The sequence below is a fragment of the Adiantum capillus-veneris genome, chromosome 13, assembly GCF_014529385.1.
Source record: "Adiantum capillus-veneris isolate H3 chromosome 13, ASM1452938v2, whole genome shotgun sequence".
NCBI lineage: Eukaryota > Viridiplantae > Streptophyta > Polypodiopsida > Polypodiales > Pteridaceae > Adiantum > Adiantum capillus-veneris.
In genome coordinates this window covers 8348519-8373538 of record NC_140943.1, presented here as the reverse complement: position 1 = coordinate 8373538, position 25020 = coordinate 8348519, and the positions used below count along the sequence as shown (strand labels likewise).

The 25020-nt window shown below is 45.1% G+C and overlaps 2 protein-coding genes across 3 annotated transcripts in view; one reads left to right on the top strand and one right to left on the bottom strand.

Moving 5' to 3' along the window:
* LOC147443576 (Nucleotidyltransferase family protein) overlaps positions 1-24315 on the top strand; it is a 68981-nt gene extending 44666 nt beyond the window's left edge. Inside the window, exons 5-7 of one of the 2 annotated variants that reach the window (XM_086526387.1) lie at positions 22230-22293; positions 23177-23360; positions 23457-24315. In XM_086526387.1, the coding sequence (XP_086382513.1) occupies positions 22230-22293; positions 23177-23360; positions 23457-23506 (298 nt within the window). In that variant the 3' untranslated portion in view covers positions 23507-24315. Of the gene's footprint in view, positions 1-22229; positions 22294-23176; positions 23374-23456 lie in introns of both variants that reach the window. The other variant, XM_086526386.1, reaches the window with a different exon arrangement.
* Positions 14534-16338, bottom strand: LOC147443577 (uncharacterized). Its single transcript, XM_086527684.1, has one exon. It carries the CDS (start codon positions 16336-16338, stop codon positions 15841-15843), a length of 498 nt encoding a protein of 165 aa, XP_086383810.1. The 3' UTR covers positions 14534-15840.
* Positions 24316-25020: the final 705 nt, after the last annotated feature.

The window sequence follows — 25020 nt, the reverse complement described above, 5'->3', positions numbered from 1 at the left end:
CTTCGAGGCAGTGGGACCTCGTGTTAGGTGCAGCGGGATGAATGTTTGCGCTTTGCTCAAGATGAGTGCTCCGAACTGTGCTCAAGGTTCCTTTTGTTCTTATGGAAGGGAGAGCCTTTCCGTTCTTAATGAGAGAATGCTATGATCACAAACAAAGTGAATGGACACTGTGCGTGCAAGTGTATGAGACTGAGAGAGAAGAGAGATACGACACCAGAGACGTTGTAAAACCCTTCTCCGAAGGCCCCACTCTCGTCGGCGAGAGTGGTCTATTTATGATTGCACAATCTGGTACAAATGGTATGCATGAGATTGATGCAAGTCTAGGTTATGTCGACGATGACGACGGTGATGACGAAGTCGACCTAAGGGCTGAAATCTGCAATCTTTCTACTGCTGTCCAAAAACGCTACGGGCTGAAATCTGCTGTGGGTCCAAAACACTGATTTTTGAGGCTGTTTCTGTAGTTCTTTGTCGCTGAAATTCTGCAGGTTTAGGGCTGAAAAACAGGGATTCTTAAGGCTGAAAACTGAGGTCTTTACTGGCTGAATCTGCTACTTCTTTATGGGCTGATCTTGCAGGTTCTTTAATGATGAAAACGCTGCATGCTGAATCTGCAAGGATGAATTTGGGACCAAAAACGGTAGAGGCTGAAGTTGGTACCAAAAACGCCAGAGGCTGATATGTGTAAAAATGCTAGTGACTGGGTTTTGCGGATGCTGAGGCAAAAACGCTATGCAGTGGGACTTGCTGGCGATGGCGTGTGGAAGGAAAAACGCCAGACTGAGATGCTTTCCAAAAACGCTAGTGGAAGGGGATCTGCTGCTTGGAGGGAAGGTCCACCAAGGCTTGGTCTTGTTGAGAAGTTGCCTGCTGAGCTTGGCTCCTGTTGCCTCTTCTGCCAAATAGTGCTAGCTTTGGTTTGCTTATATATTTTCTTACCCAAATTGCCCTACCTACTTTTGTTGGAAAGTCACTTAAATTAATAAGTGAAAAATGTCAAAAATAGGTAAATTAGGCTAAATGGACTGGAAAAATCCCCTAATTGATTCTAATGGATTCTGATGGGAATGCTTATGATCATGCTGTGTGCAACCAGAGGATATGCATCTATACTAAGTGACTGGGCATGCACGGTCTACGAATAGACTCACAAAAAGTGCGATATCACTTCTAATCTAGACTGATTGGACTGACGGAACCCTATTATGCTGTAGCTTGTCCACTGACTCATAGGGTTGGATGTGTCATGTGACACCTCGGCATACGTATGCCAAGGTCAGTCAGTTGAGGAGGCCCGACGGGTCAATTGCTTCTGAGCCAGAGGACATGCGTGCAGTTGCTACTGACTTTTACCGTAAGTTACTGTTTGCAGAGCCTCAATCAGAGCGTCAGGATGCATGTAGGGAGCAGGTGTGGGCATAGATGCCTTGCCTTGTGACTGAGGAGATGCGTTAGAGGCTTGAGCTACCATTTCAGCTTGAGGAGTTGTACACGGCTCTTAGTGCACTCCACCGTGGTAGCTGTCCAGGTGAGGATGGCTTGACTCCCAATTTTTTCATGGAGTACTGGGACTTGCTTGGCCCGAATCTCTGTAGTGCTTTTCAGTACATCTTGCACGCAGGAGAGATGCCTGACAACATGAGTGAGGGTCTGATCTATCTCATTCCCAAGGAGGGTGGCTCCTTGGATGAGATTCGACAGTGGCGCCCCATCACTATCCTCAACTCAGCCTACAAAATTCTTGCCAAGGCTCTGAGTTTGAGGATCCAACCACTTCTAGAGAGCCTTATACATGGGACTCAGACAGGTTTTGTCAAGGAGCGCAGTATCCTTGACAACATCTTTACTTTTTGGGAGGCTTCTGTCCTTGCGCGGCTCGGTGGTGAGGATCTGGTGATTCTTCTTCTCGATTTTGAGAAGGCCTACCACAGAGTTAACTGGGAATTTCTAGAGGGCACTCTACGCAGGATGGGCTTCTCAGGTGCTTGGATTTGAGGGGTGTCAGCTTTGTACAGACGGACACACAGTCAGGTACTTTTGTCAGGAGGTAGAGGTGATCGTTTCATGCTCACACGTTCGGTCAGACAGGGCTGCCCTCTTGCCCCCTTCCTCTTTCTGTTCTATGTTGAGGCGATGAGTAGGTTTTTGGTGTCGCGCAGGTTGGTTTACGGGGCTTAGCACTCCCTATTCAGGGAGATGAGCTACTGGACACTGAGTTTGCTGATGACTCAGCCTTGTACTTGGATGGCCAGGAGGCCAACCTTCACAGGTGTGAGTTGGCTCTTGAGACCTTCTGTTGTGCATCTGGCGCACTGATCAACTGGAGAAAGACAATGGCTTTCTCGGTTGATAGTGCTCCTGGGCTCGACTGGATGCCAGGCGAGGGTTTCAGGTGGATTCCCCCAGGGACTGCAGTTCAGTACTTGGGCTGTCAGGTTGGTTTGGACTTGTCTCCCGAGTAGAGATTGCTCCCCTCCTCCTGTCTATCAGGAGGAAGTTGTTACATTGGAGCTCCGCACGACTTTCTTTGGCTGGCAAAGTTGTAGTGGCCAATCGGGTGCTGTTGGCTACTATGTGGTACATCACTTCTTGCTGGATCTTCTCGAGTTCTTGTATCAACCAGGTTGAGCGGCTGATCAGGAATTTCCTTTGGTCAGGGGGAGACTTTGACAGCCCTGGCTAAAGTGGCTTGGCAGGTCATCATTCTTCCTTGTTCCCAGGGAGGGCTTGGGATCATAGACCCAGCACAGCAGAGCAGAGCCCTTCTTGGGAAGTTCATCGTCCGAGGTCTTCCTCCAGGTGAGGAGCCTTGGAAGGAGTTCTTGTTACAGCGGCTTCGTGCTAGGGTGCCTCAGGCAGGAGGCCCCTGGCAGCCTTCGACCAGATGGATCTTCACAGAGATGCATAGAGTTGGTTTGAGCAGGAGACTGGAGGATCGCTTCGCTGTGGGGTTGCTACGATCTTGGGAGCACTTGTGGCGAGGCCTGGAGCTGCGTCAGCCTACTTGCACGGAGGAGTGCCTGCCGACAGCCCTTGTCTGGAACCCCGTGGTTAGCTCTCAGAGAGGTCACCTAGTTGGTAGTCGGCCTCATGTTTCCTGGGGTTCCATGGCAGCGGGTCCAACACGCTCTTTAGGTGACTGGTTACAGTTTTCAGGCTTGTCAGAGGAGCTACAGGGCTTTCAGCTATACAGGGCATGAGAGGGGTGCAGAGCATGTGGTAGGACATCTCAGAGGCATTACCAGCCGAGTGGCTCACGCCTCTCGAGTCAGCAGCGCCCAGATGGATGGGAGCCTTCACGCGGCTGGAGGTTCTCATCTCTGTTCGGGCTTGCTCAGAGACTGTTCCCTCCCTGTTTTTCGAGCTACAGGGCGAGGGACGCTTACAGCGAGTTGCAGTAGAGGCCCCGTAGGTGGCAGAGTGCTGTTTTCAGAGGATTCGAGTGGTGGGCATTTGTGGGAGGACTTGTGTCATCGATCCTGACCCAATGCTCTTGCAACTGGACACTGTGGGCTTGGGAGTGCTGTCCACTGGCACGAGTACAGTGGGATCCTGGAGAGTGGCTCTGGAGGGACCCCTTCGCTTCTGCAGACCACCCAGGTGTCTCTTTCTTTCAGTACACTGTTCGATTGGGACGTCATATACTGGCAGCATAGAGAGAGGCTCGCCCTGCTGCAGCACCTCATTGGCAGGAGGAGGGTCTCATAGCTGAGTTCTTGGCAGCTTTTTGGGAGAGGTTGTGGAACTCCAGAGTGCCGAGGCGAGTCACTTTGTTTCAGTGGTTGGTCGCACACAGAGCTACAGCAGTTGGGAGCTTGCTGGTGCATAGTGGCCTCTTGTCCGCATGCACAGCTTGTGTCCATCTTGTGGAGAGTCAGCGTCACTGTCTTTGGGACTGTCCCTTGGCACAACAGGTGTGGCTTCGTGTTCTTCGGCTGATGCCCGCTCTCTCCACGGCTCGGCAGTACACTTGGGGGGCAGTTGCTTGGTCCACTCTCATGGGCTCGGCACTTCAGTTTTAGCTATCATCCACCAGCAGGATGATAGTGATGCAGGGGGGCGACCTACACTTCAGCCTGCCATAGAGCTTACTCCACAGGAGTGGTGCAGTGAGAGAGAGATGTGTTGGGAGCTCATCAGTGGCCTGACACTCTGGTTCATTTGGCGGGCCCGTTGCTTCCGCATCTTCGAGGCTCGCCCTGTACCACCAACAGAGTCCGTTCGGGATCTTTGGCTTGAGCTGGTTCATACTCTCAGAGGACAGTTCAAGAGACTCCAGGGCAGTTCCGACCGCATGCGGGAGCGCAGAGAGGCTTTTCTTTCGACTTTGGCGTCCTTGGCCATTTTTCACCATGGTCCAGGGTGTGCTCCGATGGCACTACCGTCCACCTTTGTGGCTCTTCCCTCCTCCCATCCCCTGATCTAGCCTCATTGTACATGTGTTGTTTTTTCATTGGGAGAGTCTCCCCATCATGATTGTTGTAGTCCTCTCTTGTAGAGGAGGTTGTAGCCCTATGGGCAGTTTCATTAACTAATAGAAGGATCTTTTTCTCGGAAAAAAAAAGACTCTGCACGATGTCCGAAGCTTCTTGGGATTGTGCTCATACTATAGAAGGTTTATCAGGAATTTTGCAGAGGTAGCTTCACCTCTTCACGCTTTGCAAAAGAAAGAGGTCACTTTCAGATGGATCCAAAAAGAGATTTCAGCTTCTAGTCTCAAAAAGGAAAAGTTGACTTCAGATCCCGTGATTGTTTTACTAGATCTTATGAAGTAATTTGTGGTCCAGTGTGACGCGTGTGGCAATAGCAGCGGAGCAGTGCCAATGCAAGATGGTCGGGTAGTAGCTCGAGAGTAGAATCTTGCAAGGGCCAGAAAAGACTATGCAAATCTATGAGAAAAGCTACTGGCCGTCATTAATGCGCTCTCTAGCTGGAAGCACTACCTGTTAGGTGCTGATTTTGTTGTCCAGACAGATCATCAGACCTTGCGATACTTCTTAACACAGTCAAAGTTATCCGAAAATCATATGCGATGTGCAAACATTCTTTCTATGTTCCACTTCCAGATTATGCATGTGGAAGACAAGAAGAATGTTGTGGCTGATGCATTATCAAGGAAGCCACAAATTTCACCTATGTCAAATCCTTATCATCATGAGCTCGATGACATGAAGGATTAGTATGCTACTGATGAAGATTTTGCAAGGATCTTTGAACAGTTGCAAGATGGGCAACATCGTGAGCACTACCTTCTCAGAAACGGTTTCATGATGATGCATGGCAGACTTTGTGTTACTTGGCCATTGCGACATAAGGTCATGGTAGAAAGTCATGTCCCACCGTATGCAGGGCATCCTGGAATTGATGCGACAGTGAAAGCGGTAGAGACAATTCTTTTATTGGCATACTTTGAGGAGAGATGTGGATGCCTTTGTGCGAGCATGTGTGATTTGCCAAAAGGTCAAGTTTGAGAAGCAAAAGGCACTAGGGTTATTACAGCCACTGTCGATTCCGGATAAGCCATGTGAAATTGCTATGGATTTTATCTTTGATCTTCCAAGAACGCTGACAGGGAATGATGGTATATGGACCGTTATCTGGAGGTTCAGCAAGCAGACCCATTTTATTGTTGTCAGGAAAAAGATAAAATCTGACCAGATGGCACTGTTGTTCATGTACAATGTGCTAAGTACCATTGTATGCCATAATCGATTGTTAGTGATAGTGATCCTCGCATGACGAGTTTGTTTTGGAGAGGATTATTTGAGAACATGGGCACTACGCTCAAGTTCTCGTCTTCATTTCATCCACAAACTGATGGACAGTGAGAAGAGGCTAATTCTAATGTCTTGGATTTGCTGAAATGTTATGTGTCAGATAATAAGGGCAAGTGGGAACATTATTTGCCTATGGCTAAGTATGCGTACAACAACACGGTGCATTCGTCCACAGGCAAGGCACCTTTGAGATTGTTGAAGGTGGCAAAAAGGTTCCTCCCATTTTGCATACAAAGGACAAGATCTTTGAGGCAAATCGATATGTTGAGAACATGGATGAAATGTCTAAGAAGATTAAGCTTGCCTTGGAGAAGACTCCAGGCAAAGCAGAATATGGCTACTGATTGTCACTGTCGTGAATTACTATTTTCATTTGGTGATTGGGTACTTTTACGGTTTGAAAAGTCAAGGTTAAAGAAGATGAAGGGCAAGGAAAGGCTGTTTCCGAAGCTCAACATGCGTTCCTATGGGCCTTTTCAAGTGCGTGATAAGATCAACGATGTTGCTTATAGGCTGAAATTGCCTGACACTTGGAAGATTCATAATGCGTTTCACGTGAGTCTTCTAAGACCCTTTGTGTGTGATGTGCCAAAGGATATGCCACAGGAAGATCATCCAGAAGTCGATGAACTTGATGAGATCTTGGTAAATGAGCAGATTTTGGCACATAAAGAAAGAAAAGTTAAGGGACAGGTTGCAAGACGTTATTTGGTGAAGTTTAAGAACTATCCACCTATGGATGCAAAGTGGATGGAAGAGCATGAACTGTCAAAGTCACCAAATGTATTGTAGCTTTACCTTGAGGCCTTTGGGTTACAACCTACGTATGGCCCAACCCAACGTGTTCAAAGGAGGGGTAATGATGGAGCTAGCACATCAAATGTACATACTGATTCATTGCAATAGAGTGTGCATCGCTCTTTAAGTGTTAAAGGTATTATGCTCACTTCTATCATAGATGGAAATGACAAAAGTATGAAGGTCTCATTAAGTCATTTGTATCTATGTGTTATGACGTTTCTTGCGGGTACATGCGATGATAAAAGCATGCTAACAACACAAGATTATCAATGGCATGTAAATATGGCATGCAATCGAGGATGTTTGCGATTTCAAGAGGGGGATACGTCATGAGGACGTGGCGACTGCTAATTACTGTCACGAGGACGTGACAATTGCTAACCTAGTTGTTGGTTTCTTTCTGATGATTTTTATTTAATTTTTGGGTTTTCTTTTTGGAGTCACAAATGGCCGAACATTGCGCGGCCAGTGTGAAATGGTCGACGGCTGAGAGTTTCACCTGCAATTGGGAAGGGCAGGTTGTCACGAGATGGTCGGGCCAGTCGACACTGGAATGCGAGCAGTAAAAGGGTGTCTAGGCTCAGTTCAAAGTCATTTAGGTCCCCTCGCTACACTTATAAGTCGGTGGGTACTAGGAATTAACTCTAAAGAGGCAAATTGGACACATGGCGGCTCTAGAGCGATTTGCCAGAAGCATCAGCAAGAGGGGGGCGCCCAAATTGAGAGAGGAGGTTGATTTGCAACTCATTGTGACTTACAATATGTGGGTGGAGGTAATCACAGCTTTAATGGAAAGCTGGCCTTCTCCCTTGTCTTATGCAACGCGATGACTTGCTCTTGCGTATCTCTCTCCCCCCTCTGGCACATACGATAATGCCCCACTAGATGGGCTCTACTCAGTTGACCATGTACAGTTCTGAGGGTTTATGTGCGTTTGCCAAGGCAAGAGCCTTGTGAACAAGAACCGGATTAGCTAATTGCTAATCCCCCACAGGTACAACTGTTCCATCGCGAAGGATTGCGAAAATGGAGAGTTTTCTCGCGTGAAAACTCGTCCGTTTCAAAGGGGAACTGTTCCATTGTGTGCATTGCGTGCGGGAGCTCTTGAGACACGCGTAGGCGTGCTCGCTCCGCTCGGAACGTTCCAAAACAGAGAATTACAGCCTGCTGTGTTTTTCTGCACGTTTAGGGTTTCGCACCTAAACTGCAGGGAATCGCCAGGGGAGCCTCGGAAAGGGCTTGGGATGCGTGTACAGTGCTGTAGGCACCTAATAGTGGCAAAACAGAAAATTACAGCAGGCTGAAATTGACCTGCAGCTTGTCGTAAAGCTTCCAAAACGCGGGGATTTTGCGCCGTTACGTTGGCAAAATTGGGTCAAAAACCTGCGATTAAAGCCATGGACAGGTCCAGATAGCTTGGTGGGAATTAGTTGAAAGTGATCAGATCGTTTCTTTGCACCAAGAATAAAGAAATATTGAAAGGGGCGCCAGTCTTTGGGACCAACAGGTGTCGGTGTCTACTTGGTAGCGCTCTAGCTTCCAAGCCGTGTGTGTTTGAAGTGTCAATTCCTCTCACAGGTGTTTATTTGCAAAGTTTCTCTGTCCCCTAAAGTCTAAAGTAAAGTTTCGGGTGAAAGCCAACGTCTACCACCCTACGGGCCGGTTTCACATGGTAAGATCATTGGTAAGCATGATGGTAATTCTTCTTCTCAGTCTCCTACACCTAGAGCACAGAAGTCTCACAATGATGATAAAGGAAAGGCTAAAACTCCAGATACCCCTAAGTTGACGCCTGATGAAAAGTCTGCTCAAGGAATCATACGAGGTTGGTTAACTTTTGAAGAGATGTTTTGATTGTCACACTAAAGGTCACATGTAACGAGATTCTCCTAAGAAAGAAGACCCTACAGAATCCACATCATCTGTGAATGCACTCAGTGAGGACACTAACGTGTCTAAAGTTTCTCATGATCATGTAGACGAGTCTCTCATGTTGTGTTATGGTCATGTGAATAGTGAGCCGAATATGCACGCGACAAGAGATGTTTTGATTGTCACACTAAAGGTCACATGTAACGAGATTCTCCTAAGAAAGAAGACCCTACAGAATCCACATCATCTGTGAATGCACTCAGTGAGGACACTAACGTGTCTAAAGTTTCTCATGATCATGTAGACGAGTCTCTCATGTTGTGTTATGGTCATGTGAATAGTACACGCATTGTGATCTTGTTTCATTCGGGTAGTATGCATGATGTGATTAGCGACTCTCGTGAAGAGCGCACGTTTAGAAGCTCTCTTCATAGATCTCATTGTGATCTTTGGATTTGCTCCTAGCATGCACTCTTCGCTCACGCATGAATGTCTTGATGTGACAGTGATAGTTCAAATGTCCGTTTTTGTCGTCGTTTTGTGGTTTCTCCTCTCAAAGGATGTGATTTGATTTTTGGCATTAAGTGGTTTAAAGGTTATAATCCACGCATTGATTGGAAAGAAAACACTCTCTCTCTTGCAGTTGATGGAGCACCTCCCGTGGTCCTTCATTGTGACAAGAACATTCTTTCTTTGTCATTAGTCTCTCACTCTCATGATTCGAAAGAGGTTAAGACAAGTAGTATGATTGTTTCTCTCAGTACACAGTCCCACAGTCTAGAGACGCATGAGTCATTGCATGAAAAGAATTCTCTTGCTATCATGTCTTCTCCGAAGCACGACACACATTCTTTGCATGATAGGGATGTGATTGTTCGTAAGGAGCAATTTGGTGGTTTGGATGATAATGTTTCTCAAAAAGCTAACCTCATTGGAGATACGATCCTGCATGACCGATCTTGGCTCTCGAGTTGAGGTCCAAAGAACCCATTCAGAAAGTATTTTGCCTTTGCATGATTAGTCAGCACACATTGTTTGAGTGTCTCATTCGTGATGGTCTCTTGCATTTTTGTCACCGTCTTTATGTGTTCCCGTTTCCCAAGCATGCCATATTGCACGATGCACACGATTCACTCACGGATGAGCACGGATGTATGCGGATCACTCTAGAAAAGAAAGAAAGTTTGCATTCAAGGACTTTACCATGTTTCAGGATTGTCCCTTTTGTCAATCGATTTGCCATGTTTATCCCTTGGCATGACACAGTCGTAGAAAAAGCACGAGCACGATGGTCCATAAAGCATTGGCAATTCCGTTGTGATTTGCCACAGTTGATAGGTTTAGGTCGAAAGGTCAAGATTCGATCTCAGTTTTGGCATGCGTTTGGTGGACGGTTTTGCACTCCGTTACTTTGTTCATCTGCATTGCATGCACAATCATTTAGGGAGAATAATATTTTTCCAGTCACTCTACAGGGAATGGATATGTTTATGGTTTTGTGTTTGAAGTGAATATTCCTCCGTGGAGATTCTTGAATAAGGTGAGCCCACGACCATATACGAAGTTAAAGCATTGGAGCTGCAACAATTCATCATTCTGTGTCGCTTTCGGCGCGGCCCAAAGAAGCAAGCATTGCAGACCTTCATGAAGTTCAAGTATCGCTCGACCCACGCAGCAGAGTGGGCCGGCGAAGAGTTCTTCGCGGGATTCCAGGAGTTTATTGGTGGACTCTATGGATACCATACAACTCGATACCAATATCTCACCTTAAAAAGGGGGGGATTTCACATGCACATCTAACCCTATGTGTACGTGGACAAGCTGTTCCTACTTCTAGGGTTTAGAAAGCCTAAGAAGTGTCATGGCAACCTTGTGAGCCTGTATGCGGGCCGTGCATGTCCAGACACTTAAGAGTAGCTGCATACCCTCTAATTACACAACCCATAGCATTAGCATCATGATACAGTACCAAGCGTGAGCATTTTCCACGACATGGTTCCAGTTTTCGACCTCGCGTGTGAAACACCTCTTATAAGTCATTTTATTAAAAGTGACTTTTGGAATTCTTTTCTGTAAGTTTGTTGGGAAGCTTGCCCTACCCAACATCTATTTCCTATAAATGAAGACCTGGCGTTAACAGAAGAAGGCAGAAGAGCCATGAATAGAAGGAGGCAGGCACCGCAGCAGATAGGCAACACCTTGGCAGGAGCCCTAGCGTTTCTCAAGAAGAATACCAGCATTTTTGCACCAGCAAACCAACGTTTCAAATTTCTGTCCTTAGCCTCGCGAGAACCCGCTCCCACCCAGTTGTAGATCCTCGCCGTGTTGCCATCTTAGCCATACACCATCATTCACTTCCGCTGCACATTACAAAACGACTCCAAAGGAGTAACATGAAAAGAGACACTGCTGTCCACTATCCAAGATTGGGACTTCCCATCATGAGTTGAAAGCAAAGCATCAATCACTTGCCTTTTGGTGATGTGCGTATCTACCGACATCTCTATTAATGCATGAGGTTGCAACAAGCACTTCTTGTAAGGTGCAGCGGATGTGAATGTTGAACTTTGCTCAAGATGAGTGCTCCGAACTGTGCTCAAGGTTCCCTTTACTTACGGAAGGGAGAGCCTTCCGTTCCTTTAGTGAGAGAGTGCAAATGATCACAAACATTGAGATTGAGAGGTAGAGAGAGAAGAATACGACACCAAAATGTTGTCAAACCCTCCTCCGAAGGTCCCACTCTCTATGGCGGGAGTGGTCTACTATTGATTGCACAAATCTCTACAATGCAATGGACTCGTTGACCATGTCGACGACGATGAGGACGACGACGAGGGGCTGAAATCTGAAAACACTAATGGCTGAAATCTGCAAATCTTTATCTGCTGAATTCTGACTCTATGCCAGTGACGACGGCGACGACGACGCGCTGAAAATGCAGATGCTGAAGTTTTCCGGGCTGAATCTGCAAACGTTGGCTGAACTGACGGTGCGGACTTGCGGTGCGGAGTTTGACTACTGCAAATGCAAAACGTTGATGCAAGGGGTGTTCTACTGCCGGGAATCTGCAAAAACACTGACGGTTCTGCTGTCCCAAAAACGGTAGGGCTGAATCTGTGTGTGATGTAAAACACTGGGGGATCTGTCGTGTATGCTGTTGCCAGGCTGCTGCAATTGCAAAACGTTGGGCTGAATCTTTGGTCTTTGGCTGAAAATGCTAAGTTATCCGCCCCCCCCGGGGGGGGGGTGGGTCTTGCTGAGAAGGTGCTCTGTTGGTGTCAGGTCCCTACTGCCTCTTCTGCCAGAGAATGCTAGCACTAGATTTTCTTATATATATTCATAGCCAATTTGCCCTGCTGAGTTTCCCAACAAAGTCACTTAATAATAATAAGTGAAAAATGGCTAAAATAGGGGAAATAGGTATTGGCACTGTAAAAATGCTGCTGATGGGTTCTGACTGTAATCTGATGGTAATGCTGATGATCATGCTGTGTGCAGCCAGAGGATATGCATCTACTCTAAGTGCCTGAGCATGCATGGTCTGCGAAGAGACTCACAAAAGTGCCAGAACACTTCCTAAGCTAACTGAATTGAACCCATGTCATGAAGTAGCTTGTCCACGTACACATAGGGTTAGATGTGCACGTGACACTTCTTCAGTGTCAGTAAGCTCTTCAATGACCACACTAGATGCTACATTTGCTTTAGCAACTTCTTTTGAGGAAGAGCTGTCATCATCTTTCTTGTCATCCTTCGTTTTCTTTCCTTATTGTTTCTTTCTTTCTTGCTCTTTCTTGTAGAATCGGCAATCGAGCTTTTTGTGCCCTTTGCGCCCACATTGATAGCAAGTCACATCTTGTTGTTTTCCCTTGCTTCTACTCTTGCTTTTGCCTTTATGGGCTGCATTTCCCCTCTTTTCGGATCTGCCTCTAACTTGATAAGCTGAGTCACTGCTTTCACCATTAGACTTCCTCCTGGTTTTTTCATTTAGGATAGAGTCTCAAACACCATCAAAGGTTAAAGCAAGGTCGTTGCTAAGTGAAACAACCAAAGATTCCAAGCTATCATGCAAAGTCATCAACAAGAAAATAACCTTCACTTTATCATTAAAGTCTGGCAGACCTGAATCTTGCAATTGACTCAAAATCCCCGTGAAAGTACTCAAGTGCTCAGATGTTGGTTTAGACTCATTCAACTCCAACAAGTTTACGCATAGGTGCACTTGATTCACAGGAGTTGTATTTTCATAAGTGTCCTTTAGCTTATTCCATATAGCATAAGCAGTATCAAGACGCTTAATGTTTGTAAGTACATCATCAGGCACAACCATTTTAATGTATGCAATGGCCTTCTTATTGAGTCGAGCCCAAACCTCATTTGACATGGTTACTCGCTTAGTTTCCAAGAGCACATCATTGCAATCTTTGAGAAACAAAATGCCTTCCATTTTGTCCTTTCACAGATCAAAGCGAGTGCCATCAAGCCTCTTGATTTCAAGAAGGGATTTAGTGTTACTGTTACTGGAAGCATTAGCGGCCATACTTTAGCTGTGCACTAGAAATACATGCTGTAATTTTCAGCAACAAATAACCAGCTGAATATTCAGCCAAGAACAATCAAATTGGAGAGCAAGGGTATTTGGACACACTGGTAGTGACCCTTGCTCTCCAATTGACTTAACCGAGTGAAGTTTCACTTGTACATGAAAAGCCTCAATTTCTGTGAAGCTTCTATGCACAAAAGCTGCAATTTTTGACGCAAATTCTGCTATTGTCGAAGAACAACGTTGAGCCTCTCCTTTGCATTTACTGACTCAGAAAGGAGTCCCTTTCACGTGGGGACCGACAAATATTACCACTTTTCAGACCACCGGACTAGTGTTGGCCTTGCCAGACTTGCAAAAGCCATTCAAAGTTTATTGTGATGCTTGTGGTCGTAGTGTGAGAGCAGCTTTGATGCAAGAAGGCCATGTCATTGCTTACAAGAGCGGCAGTTATCCATGCTCTTACATAGTGGCGACACTATTTACTCGGAGCTGATTTCACAGACTTTACAGATCATCAGAGTTTAGGCTACTTCTTGTCGCAGAAGTAGCTTTTGGAAAAATAGACGAGGTGGGCTAACATATAGTCACAGTTCCATTTCCAGATAGTCCATGTACCCCTACAAAAGAACATAGTGGCAGATGCGTTGTCTCGGAATCCCTTGGCTGTGGCTATTTTTGCGATCCGTCATCGAAGCTTTGAGGATATGGTACATTAGTACGTCACAGATCCTAACTTTGTAGACATCTTCAGTGAAATACAAAGTTGGGAGACAATTTCATGCTATTCTATACGGGATGGCATTTTGATGCGTTAAACGATGTGTTACACAGCCGTTGAGGGAAAAGGTTATGATAGAGTGCCACTGTCCACCCTTTTCAGGCCACTGCGGCATAGATATCACCTTGAAGGGTGTTGAGCGATACTTCTACTGGTCGAGGCTCAAAAAAGGATGCGGACGACTTTGTTCGTAGTTGCTTAGTATGCGAAAAGGTCAAGTTTGATAGGCATAAGGCACCAAGACTTCTACAACCTTTATCCATTCCCTCCCGCCCCTGAGAAAACATTGCTATGGATTTCATTTTTGACATTCCCAAGACTCAAAGTGGGCACGATGGCATTTGGACAGTCATTGACAGATTTAGCAAGCAAGCTCACTTTATTTCGGTAAAGAAGACGTTCAAGCCCGATCGTTTGGCGAGATTGTTCATTTCACTGATTTTTCACTTACATGGCATGCGTGAGTCAATAGTCTCAGATAGAGATCTCCGATTCACGAGTTTGTTTTGGAGGGCAATCTGGGAGAACATTGGCACCTGGTTGCAGTTCTCATCCTCATTCCACCCACAGACAGATGGGCAATTTGAGATAGCCAATTCAATGGTTTTGGATTTATTGAAATCTTACATTTCGGATCAAAAGAATCAATGGGAAAAGTACTTGCCTTTGGTGGGATTTTCCTACAAGAACACGGTTCACTCTTCAACGAGGAAGGTGCCATTTGAGGTAATCGAAGGTGCTAAGAAGGTCCCTCCCTTTCTAAGCACCAAAGACAATATTCTTGAAGCTGATCAATACACGAGGGATTTGGACACTGCTTTTGCCAAGGTTCGCGCGGCTCTTGAGAAGTCTCAAGCACGACATAAGAAGGTAGCAGATAAATAAAGATGCGACTTGAAGTTGAAGGAAGATGATTGGGTGCTTTACGCTTTGAGAAGGCACGCCTAAGGAAACGAAAGGGAAAGGAGCGGCTTTTTCCAAAGCTCAGCATGAGGTATTATGGCCCTTTCCAGATTCAAGAAAAGATAAATGATGTATCCTTCAGACTTGAGTTGCCAAACACTTGGAAGATTCACAATGCTTTTCATATGAGTCTCTTAAAACCTTTTAAAGGTGAGGTGCTAGTTGACAGGGAGCCTGATGAGTAACTAAAGTGGAAGTGAGCGAGGAGATACTCGTTCGAGAACAAATACTGGCATACAAAGAAAGGAAAGTGAAAGATAAAGTGATTTGGCGGTTCTTAGTGATATTCAAGAACCATCCGGCATGGGGCGAAGTGGATGGAGGAGGAGGAGGAGGACCTAGTTGATACTCCTCAGATATTGGAACTTTACCTTGAGGCTTTTGGTTTAGCTGCGTCTATTCCAGGAGATCTCGCAGATCAGTAGGGTTGAATCTGGTGCAGACAGGACTGTACAAGAGGGGAGTTACTCCACTCCTTTGTCACAGATTACCTAGATGGAATAAAATCACTGATTTTCCTTTGGATTACGGGGATATTGATGCAAGGTTGTACCATACGTACTGTATGGGTCGTGACTGTACGTACTGTACGTCGTGCCGTATGGATAAATTTTTTAGGTACGTAAATATACGTACCCTTGTAAAAAAACAATAAATGAGAGGAATTTAAGAAAATTTTATTTTCCTCGTTAGAGGGTTAACCAATCTATATCATGCAAAGTACTTGGGGACACATTACTACACACATTATCCACTAGAGATTCACTTAACTTCAAAACAAGTACCAACCTTCAAGAAACAATATACATTGAACAACGTAAAAACATTTCTACCTGCTGACAAGAGAACTCTGAACATTGACAAACCTTCAAGCATGAAGCAATTGAACAAAAGGTAAGTTGCTGACAATAAACTAAGAACTGTACAAACATTGCTTCAAGACTCAAGTAGGCCACATGGCACAAACTGCTAATAAGGATGGAACCAAAATAAGGACAAATGTCAAGCCAAAATGGCTCCTAATAGAGCGTACATAAAAAACAACATCCTGAAATATGTGAAAATGTCTAGACTCTAGACTAGTAACCAGTCACTAGTGCCTAGTGAAACTCATCGTCAGAAGAAGAAGAAGATGATGTTGAAAAGAGCATGTCGCCATCTGCCACGACATTGCCCTCGTCATCAAACTCTGGCTCTATCACCATAGCATATGTGGCCTCGTCTGCACCAACTGGGTCTGGATCACTATCCTCCTCTCCCTCTGGAGTGTGAACGAGACGGACTGCCTCATTTGCACGTTGCCGAGGAGTACGTATGGGTAGCTTGCCTTTGCGAATGCTCTTCCGTCGTGCACTCCCCTCACCTGTATCCTGGAGGCGTAATGGAATGTTGTAAGCACGTGCACGAGACCTTGTCACACGTCGATCGACATCCTCTAGCTCTCTATGAAGCATGCGTACTATCTCCTCCTGCTCATCTCTGATATGCTGGTCCGCCTCCTCCACAGTAGGATCAACTACCAGAGTGATACGTGAAGGATCAACCTGCTGTACAATGTACATTTTGTTAACAATAGTGTAAATAAGAAACATATACATAGGATGTCATACTACATCGTCATACTACCTGCTTGGGTGTCCCCAAAGCGTGGTAAGAGCGCACAAGCCTCATGTTGGCCCTGCAATACACTAGCTTCTCCAATTGAGAAGTGCTAAGGCGATTCCGGAATCTTGGTATGGATCAAAGAGAAAGCGCTACAGTTGCGCTCACAAGCACCCGTTGAGCAATCCTGCATTAAATCATTTGCCGGTGTCGTTGGCAGGATTTAAACGCATTGTGCAAGACCCAAGATAGAGAAATAAAGTGAGATTTAAAAGATAACTGCGAGAGCAAACGTAGAGCCATAGTAGTCAGGCGTGGAAGACCTTGATGACCATAACTCTGCCACCAAGTGAGAGGACAACTGGTTGCCTCTGGACGCAATGCTACCTGACGTGAAAACAATGGCCCCAAGTTGTTCATGTACTTGTACATCTCTGCATCTATGCCAGCTGCTCGTGCTCCTCAAACGAATCATTAATGTACTCGTCCTTTAGTGTGAGGAGATCACTCTCATGAAACAACTATGGGGTCTTGTAAAAAGGATGGAGTAAAGCAGCCATCCCATGAATAGGATGGCTCATAAACTTCCACCTACTCTCTATAAAGAATAGGATATCATCTCGCCTGCAAAAAAATCAGCAATGATCACACTCAAATTAGCAATAGATTCATGGCCTATATGTAAAAAGAATGTCATGCAAAAATCTGACACTCACAGCTCCTGAGTCAAGGCTTGGCATGCCGTGATGTGGCTCTTCGCATGCCGTGATGTGGCTCTTCATCTGCATGAAGAGATGGTAGACAAGGCCTAATGTCGAGCCCTCCATGTCCGTGACTCGTAGCAAGACATACATTGGCTGCAAAGCCACTATCAAGGTATGGACCTCTGTCCAAAAAGACTCATCCAACACACGCCCTCTGAATGGCTTTGGTGTTCTCACTGTTTGCACAAGCCATGTTTCTCCACTTTGGGTCCACAACTGTCTGCAACAGTGGATCCCTCACCTTGGAGAGTCTTTGCAACACCAAATACATATATGCAAACGTGGTCTTGGAGGGCCGCACCATATCAAGGGTACTATGGCTACGAAAGATGGCTAAGGCCTGATGCTTCTTTCGGAAGAATGTGGTCAATCTGGTAGCCTCTGAAATTGGTGGCTGCACCCAAGGCAGTTTGCCTATGTCCTCCATCAACAAATCTAAACAATGGGCTGCACATGGAGTCCAAAAAATGTGAGGAAACTGTGCCGTTACCATTTCTCCCATAGCTTTGCAGTTGGCTGCATTATCTGTAACAACTTGAACCACATTCTCTTTACCAACGTCATTGATGGCCCTTGAAATATGCTCAAAAATGATTCACGTGTGATCTTATCTCCTGCTTTTCCTGCATCCACAACACGCAAGAAATATGTACCAAGACAAGAAGACGCAAGTATGTTAATGATGTGTCGCCTAGGTACATCACTCCATCCATCAGAGATGATGGTGCATCCAAATTGCTGCCATCCAGCCTTAACAAGCACCAACGCCTTATCTATCAAGGCCTTCTGCTCCTCCAGTGCTGTGGTGCGCATCTTTTTGTAATCGAGGCCATACCATGTATCTGTGGCACCAGCACCTACCTGGGCAATGGACCTCACCATCCTCTTCCATTGTTCAGTCTTCAAGACATTGAAACTGATGTTGCACTCAATGAGAGTGTGAGCAATCTCCATCTCAGCCACTTTCTGACGCTCTTTTATCCAAGACACAGAATGCACACGTGAAGGCAAGGTGGTCTGCCTACGTACATGCACATCACCAACCTCCTCATTCTCCTCTTCCTGCATGATACAAGCCCTCTTCCTGTTTGCAATTTGCTGAGACCCTGAGCTCTCCTCCACTTGTGTAGAAGAGTCACCAAGCTGTCCAAGAAGAGCATCTTGCAAATCGTCTTCTGTTTGTTGTGCCACTTTTCCTTCATCTGTTGTTGCAAATGTAGGGAATTTCTCAGCAATCAATGCTTCTCGCACACCTGGAGGTACCTTCTTGCACTTGCCACAATTATTTGTGCAATTGATGCCAGTTAGATGCATCACAACTCGAGTGATTGTACTCGACAGCGTGAAACCACAGTACTTTGATGACCACTTTCGACAACCCGATCCAGCCTGCCCAGGAGTATTCACAACTTCAATTACATTGGTGTGCTCTTTTCACAAAGGGTTCGTAGGTTTCGGCATGATGAAAACAGCCTGCTGAAAACATGCAAATAATAAGGTCACAGGTGAGAGTCGAGACTTGTGTATTCTCTCGCAGAGAGAGACTCGAGAGAGAGAGAGAGAGAGAGGGGAGAGAGAGGGTTGGGGGGGGGGGGGGGGGGGGTAGGTACCTGGTTCTGCACAGTGCAAAAGCCTTTTCTATGTAACGCTTTGCAGCGCCAGTGGGCAGCGAAAAAGTAACGCAAAACGATATCCAGATAGCCTAAAAGGGCTTTAATTTTTTTTTAATAAAAAAAGCACCGTATTGTACGATCCGTACGCGTACTGTACGGATCAGTACGGACGTACCGTACAGTACGGTTCCACACGTACGTGTTGGTACAACCCAGTATTGATGTGCTGACAATATTTTGCTGTATGACTTTATGAATAAGGAAATTAGAAATGGGAATTCCCAAAATGAATTTGATTCATATGTACTCTCTCATGTGATTTTGTTTGAGTGCAGGATTGAAAGATGGAATGATTCAGGAAATGATTGCAGCATTTCGGTCTTGAGATTCTATAAACATGGTTGTAGTAAGAATTAGTTAATCCGACATCAGTGAGGTCCGTTGTGGATCTACGTGCGATTGCTAAATACGTTGCCAGGAATCATGGTCTTAGATTTGGATAGAATTTTATGTGATTTGATTTGGATATGATCTGAATGTGCATTGACTGAGTCGTCTTTGTGCAAGTACTTGATTTGTGTCGTATAGTGCGTTGGTACTTAAGAGTCAATGTCTACTGAACTTAATTATGACGTGCCATGCCCAACTGATAGGAGCAAAAGTTATAAGGTGTTCCAACTCGTAGATCCCGTCCGATCGGGTCCTAGGGACACTAGGGAATTAAAGAGAGAGAGAATTTCGCAGAAGAAGTTGATGTGGCAGGCTGTACGAACCCATTGCAAATCGCGCTGAGTGGTGTCGTGGCAGACCGTGCGGACTTTCGCGTTTTGCGGCGCTCTACGGATTTCCGCTTTTAGCACTGGCAGCCCTAGCCTCTAGCTTTTGGGGGCCAAGTGCTTTTGAGTTGAAGCTTTTCATGTAATTGCTTTTGAGAGCCGTCAGGGCCTTCAAATAAGACCCCAGGGCCACTCTTTGGCTCAAATTGTTGATGAGCTTTTGAGTAGAGAGGACCGTGGGCATTTTAACTTTGCTCAAGCATTAATTTAAAAATAAATGCCGAAAGGGGCGCTAGTCTTTGGGGCCAATCTCTTTGGGCACGGAACTACGTCGAGCCGTGTTGACTCGATTAAAGTGTGATTAAAGTGTGAAGTATTTTAAGTGATTCTCTCGTGTATCGTGCTAGATTCTCGACTTGGTGTTTAAGTCTGTTACATAGTTCCTCGTCGAGTGGATTAAACAATAATAAAGTGTAACCAACTAATGGGGCCTTGTCCGATGAGGCCCAAGTGACTCAAAGATAATTAAAATAAAGCAGGACCGATACTGAAGACCGGTGCACCAAAATGATGATGTGGCAACAGTTGTACGGACTTTCCGCGTTTGCACTGACATGCCATGTGGCACTGTATGGATTTCCTCAAATTGCATTGACAACATTGCCACATGGCAGCGTACGGATTCCCCTGCTTTACATTGGCAGCTTTTAGGCCATGAGCTTTTGGGCAAGATGGTTTTGAGTTTAAAGCTTTTTATTGTAAACTGCTTTTCAAGGCCAAGGGCCTTTAAGTATGTGCCATGGGCTCATTCTTTGGCACGTTTCCGCGTGGAAGTGTAGAGGATGGAGTATTTGGGTTGTAGTGAGTTGAAGCAATATAAAGAAATACCAAAAGGGGCGCGAGGGTTTGGGGCCAGTGCTCTCTAGGGGTGGAACTCCACTCTGCGTCTCGTGTGTCGTGCATCTCTTTCAGTTCAATTGCTTGAAGTGCTTAAAAGTCGGTTCAGTCTGTTCTTTTCCGTCGGCTGTGGTGTCCTCCCGTTATAGTTTTTGCTCCCATGCAGCAGATCAGCCCAGTGTTACCATTTGGCGACAGATCAGCCCAGCATTTTCAGATCTCAGTCCTTCCCCTCGTTGGAACCGGCCCGGATTTGCTAACGCTAGCCTCTCTGTTGTAGCCTGGTGCCCATTGAGCCTCTTCTCAGCCATTCCCTTGCCGCATCGTCCCATTGCTGTTCATCATCGGCTCCATCATCATCTGCATTTTCAGCCCTGCTTTGCGCGACGGATTGGTTGCATTTTTGTAGCCAGACCTGCGTTTTTGCAGCCAGTTTTCAGCCATTGTTTCCTCTCACATCTGGAGCGCAAATCAGCCCCTAGGTCTACCCTTTGGTGGCCATCAACAATCCCTCATCCATACAGATCCAAAGGTGCATAATCAGCCCGGGAGGTGCTTCATTTTGAAGAGTTATTGCGGTGACATTCCCGTTCGAGTTTGTAGAGTCATGCACTCGAGGTATTGTATGTGTGTACATAATCAAAAGCAAATACCACATCGGCAATGGTGTGGGGGCCCCTTGAGAGGGTGGGTTGGGACCCCATGGGGTCTCTCTCTCTCTCTCTCTCCACATCTCTGCCTCTCTCTACAAGGGAATAAAAGGAACTATCATTCGTGCTGAGTAGCACACATTCTAGCAAGGAAAGAAGAAAATCTAGATCTTCTCACCATTTCAATTCCGCTGCACCTGACAGGCAGGCCGTGCAGACAGCTTCTCCAGCTTTGGCTTTGGCTTCATTTGACTCTACTCTGCTTTGATCTAGTACAATAATGCCAGGTCATTATTTGTTACACATCCAGCTTGTTAGGGCGAAATGGCGAAACGTTTCTATGAAACGCGTGAAACGAGCTGATTTTTTTTTTGGCCCCCCTTTTGACTAGTTGACCTCAAACCACCCGTTTGGGGATTTTTAAGCCATGTACAAAAGCCACCTCAAAAAATCGATAGAGTTTTTTACCCTCACGCACATCGAATAATTTCTTTCTTTCTCTGAACCATACGGGTTAGCGTGGCCCCCTCGTCTTTACCTGTACGTTGCTGCAATTGTTTGTCGACTTACCTTGTTCACTCGTGACTCAAGTCTCACATCTAGATTTTGGTATTTCACATGTCTTGATAGGTGAATTTGAATGTATGCTCAATGTATAATTTTAGGTACATACATGTAAAAACGAAACCTGTGTTTCGCTTTCTTTGAGCTCTGAAACGAAGCGTTTCAAAAACGTTCGAAACCTTGAAACGCACGAAACCGCGGAACGTTTCATGTCACACTATTCAGTACACATAAGCTTGCTGTCTACATCTATGACTTGCTATGGGCAATGGCTACATTCGCTTCATGCAGAATATGCAATATTTTTTACAGCAAATAAAGATTCCAGAGAAATAATTGAGTGGCCCGATTTCGCTTCATTGTTCGGATTGTTGTCATTAAGGGAAAAAGAAACTAGTAGATGCACTCTCCGGTGGAGGATGAGATACTAGGTTTGCTTAATACTTTGTGTTGTAAGGTCTAGCTGATGGACGCATGCTCAAGCTTTACAGGAAACTGTTGAACTTGGGTTCTCCCAAATGCAGCTGTAATTGTCAAGAGAATTCGTTGTCTTGGTTTTAATATCAGTTTGTGCAATGATATGATTATATTATTTTTTTGTTGACGATTGTTTTGTTTTACAGTTATGTGCTGATGTGTATACATTTCCTGCAGCAGCGAAAGCCTCCAGTACTTCCATGTCTTCAGGTACTCTTGTGAAGGAACTAAGTTGTGTGTCAACTTAGCTTGCACCAGATTGCCCCTTGATCCTTCTTGCATTGTGATTCTTTGTTGTTGTAACTTGTGCACTGTGGAAAAATCAGAGTGAGTCATTGGATGTCTGTTTCTTTGTGCATGCCGTCTATCAAGTTCTGGGTAGTCGCGTTCCATGAGCAGAGGTGACCTTAGAGATGATACACTGCACAATAACTTTAGCTGGAAACTTGGAAGTAGAAAGGTGTGCCATTAAAGGAGCCGTTGACTGGTAATGCACCAAACCAATCACATCAAGTGAATTTTTTAAGGAATAATAGTATATGTAGTATAGCTTGGCCACAAAAGCAGTAGAGACAATAATGTGATAAGATGCTGTTGGTGAGATGAACTACATGATCAGTGTTTATATATCTCAATATCCAAGTGGTTTTGTTAAATACATATGTCAAGTAATGGAGCACCATGCATTGAGGAGCAAATCAGGGTTCAATTTCTGTCGGAGAGAGAGAGGGTCTAGGCTCAGTTGCTGCTACTTGGATGCCTTCAACCTCTTCAGAGTTGGGTATTCATGACCACTCAAAATTGGAGTTTGCAAAAAATGTGTATATAACATGCTCTTGTGCAATGCATGAGTACATACAAATAGCTCATCAAGAAACAGTTGATGAACTAAAGCTAGCCTACTTCACCTTCTTGCATGTGCTAATGCAGTCAATCTCGTGTACACACTGAATTTTTTAATTTTCATTAAGCAATCTCTTGATGTGCTGATACGGTTTTTCTTGGTTTACGTGTAGGATTTTGGATCCCTAGAGGGAAGCAACATATTCAAGATAGTTTGCTAATTGTGGTCTTTGTTTTTTTTATGTCGCAGGAAATGGAGTCTACTTACAGGGTTACTGTTGGTGACATAAAATGTGCGTACTTTGATAGGGTTGACAAGCTGAAAGGCTTTGGCCAGAAGAACAAAGAAACTTTGGCAGATTTAGTGACTTCATTTTTTGATTACTGGGCTTTCAGGCATGATTACACTCGCACAGTAATCTCGATTCGCACTGGCAAGTTTCTTACGTAAGTGTTGAGATTTTCAAAGATCCTCATAGAGCAGCAGGCCTTTTTTTCTCTCCTCCTGACCAGCAGCTCTCGTGTTTCAGTAAACTTGAAAAGGAGTGGACCCGTCGAATCGGCAATGAACGCCACCTAATATGCATTGAAGATCCATTTGAGGTATCGCATGACCTAGGGCGTGTGGTTGATAAACACAGCATTCGGGTCCTACGAGATGAATTTCAGAGGGCTGCAAGAATAATGCGTCAGGATGCAAACCCGTGTATTGCACTGTTTGAACCCTATATCCGACAGAAGGCTCAGGCTGCATAGCGAATGAATGCAGCAGGATGAACGAGCTGTGATTGTGGAAATATTGAAGGTGCATTTGAGCTCTCCAACAAAGCCTTTTGTTAGCTGGAATACAAGAGATGAACGATGGGCTCTAGAGTAAGAAGGGAACGGCTTCTGCTTCCTTGTGTTCGCAGTGTCAACTCAGTGGTTTTAGGCATTTGATTGTGCATGTGTCTAGCACACTACAGTGCAAAGGCTTGCTAGAATATTGGAGGCGAGACTTATCAGCTTGGCTCCGGGGGTGCAGTATAGTATACATGGTGCACTTGTACACTATTTTTTCCCAACTAGTTAATGTCTGCTCTGCACCATGTTGTGATATAACAAAGCTTTCGTGGCACTTGTCATTTAGAACTTTCCATAGGTTTCTATCTGTGGTTTTGCAAGCTAGGATTGTAGTAGTACACTAACTCAATTGATTATTTATTCTTGACTCTGGTTAAGTGTTTGCCCACAATAGTTTCCATGAGGGTTTCGCTCATTTTTCACTGGGGCGACTACATGAACTGACTAGTTGGATACAGAACTTTACAAGACTGTGTATTTTAATAGTCTATGAGAAGGTACAGATGGCTTGTATTAACTGAGGCAATGAAGAATTATGTTCCGCAAGTTTTTCCATGCAAAAACTTTGTCTTCTGCGTTTCTTGTCATGTTTCTTAAGGTGAAAGAGTGTATGTTTGCAATGAGATCTCAGCAGTGGCATGGGTGTTTACCTGATATCTCAGAGGGTGTATGCATTCAATGAGACGTCAGAATTGGCGTGAAGCGTAAGATGACATCTCAGAGCTTGTTTTCTTGAGACTACAGACTGAATGGAAGGAAAAAGTAACTTGGGTGTGTAAAGTTTGTGCACACTTTTATTGGTTCCTTATTGACACAGCCCTGATTTTTGTTACCTAGGAGGGGCCAAATCTAGGGGAAGCAGAGTTTTGCGAATCATGCTCAATGTGAGTAGACTCCCATGTGAGAGTAGATCCTTTAGACCTTATAAAAAAGAGGTTCAAGGAGATTTATCTTTCCTCCTAAGTATGCCTTATTTAGGATTTCCCCCCTTTACTAAGATCAAGTTGCTTCGAGTGATAGCAGAGGAGAATTCGAGAGTGTTCTTATCAATTTTGGTATTTCAAACCACTCAATTACAGGGGACATGGGTAATTCAAATGGTAGAAAACATAAGAACTACTCATACGGGCAAATGATTATTACTTTTGTGAGGAATTCTTTTGGGAGAATATGGTGAAGTAGCTAGATGGGGGCTGAAGAATGAGACTTAAATGATGCCTGGATGCATAATTAGCTTTTGTTTTCCCTTAA

Coding starts and splice junctions, on each gene's coding strand:
- LOC147443577 (XM_086527684.1), bottom strand. CDS start 16,338: ATGTATATGTTTCTTATTTACACTATTGTTAACAAAATGTACATTGTA.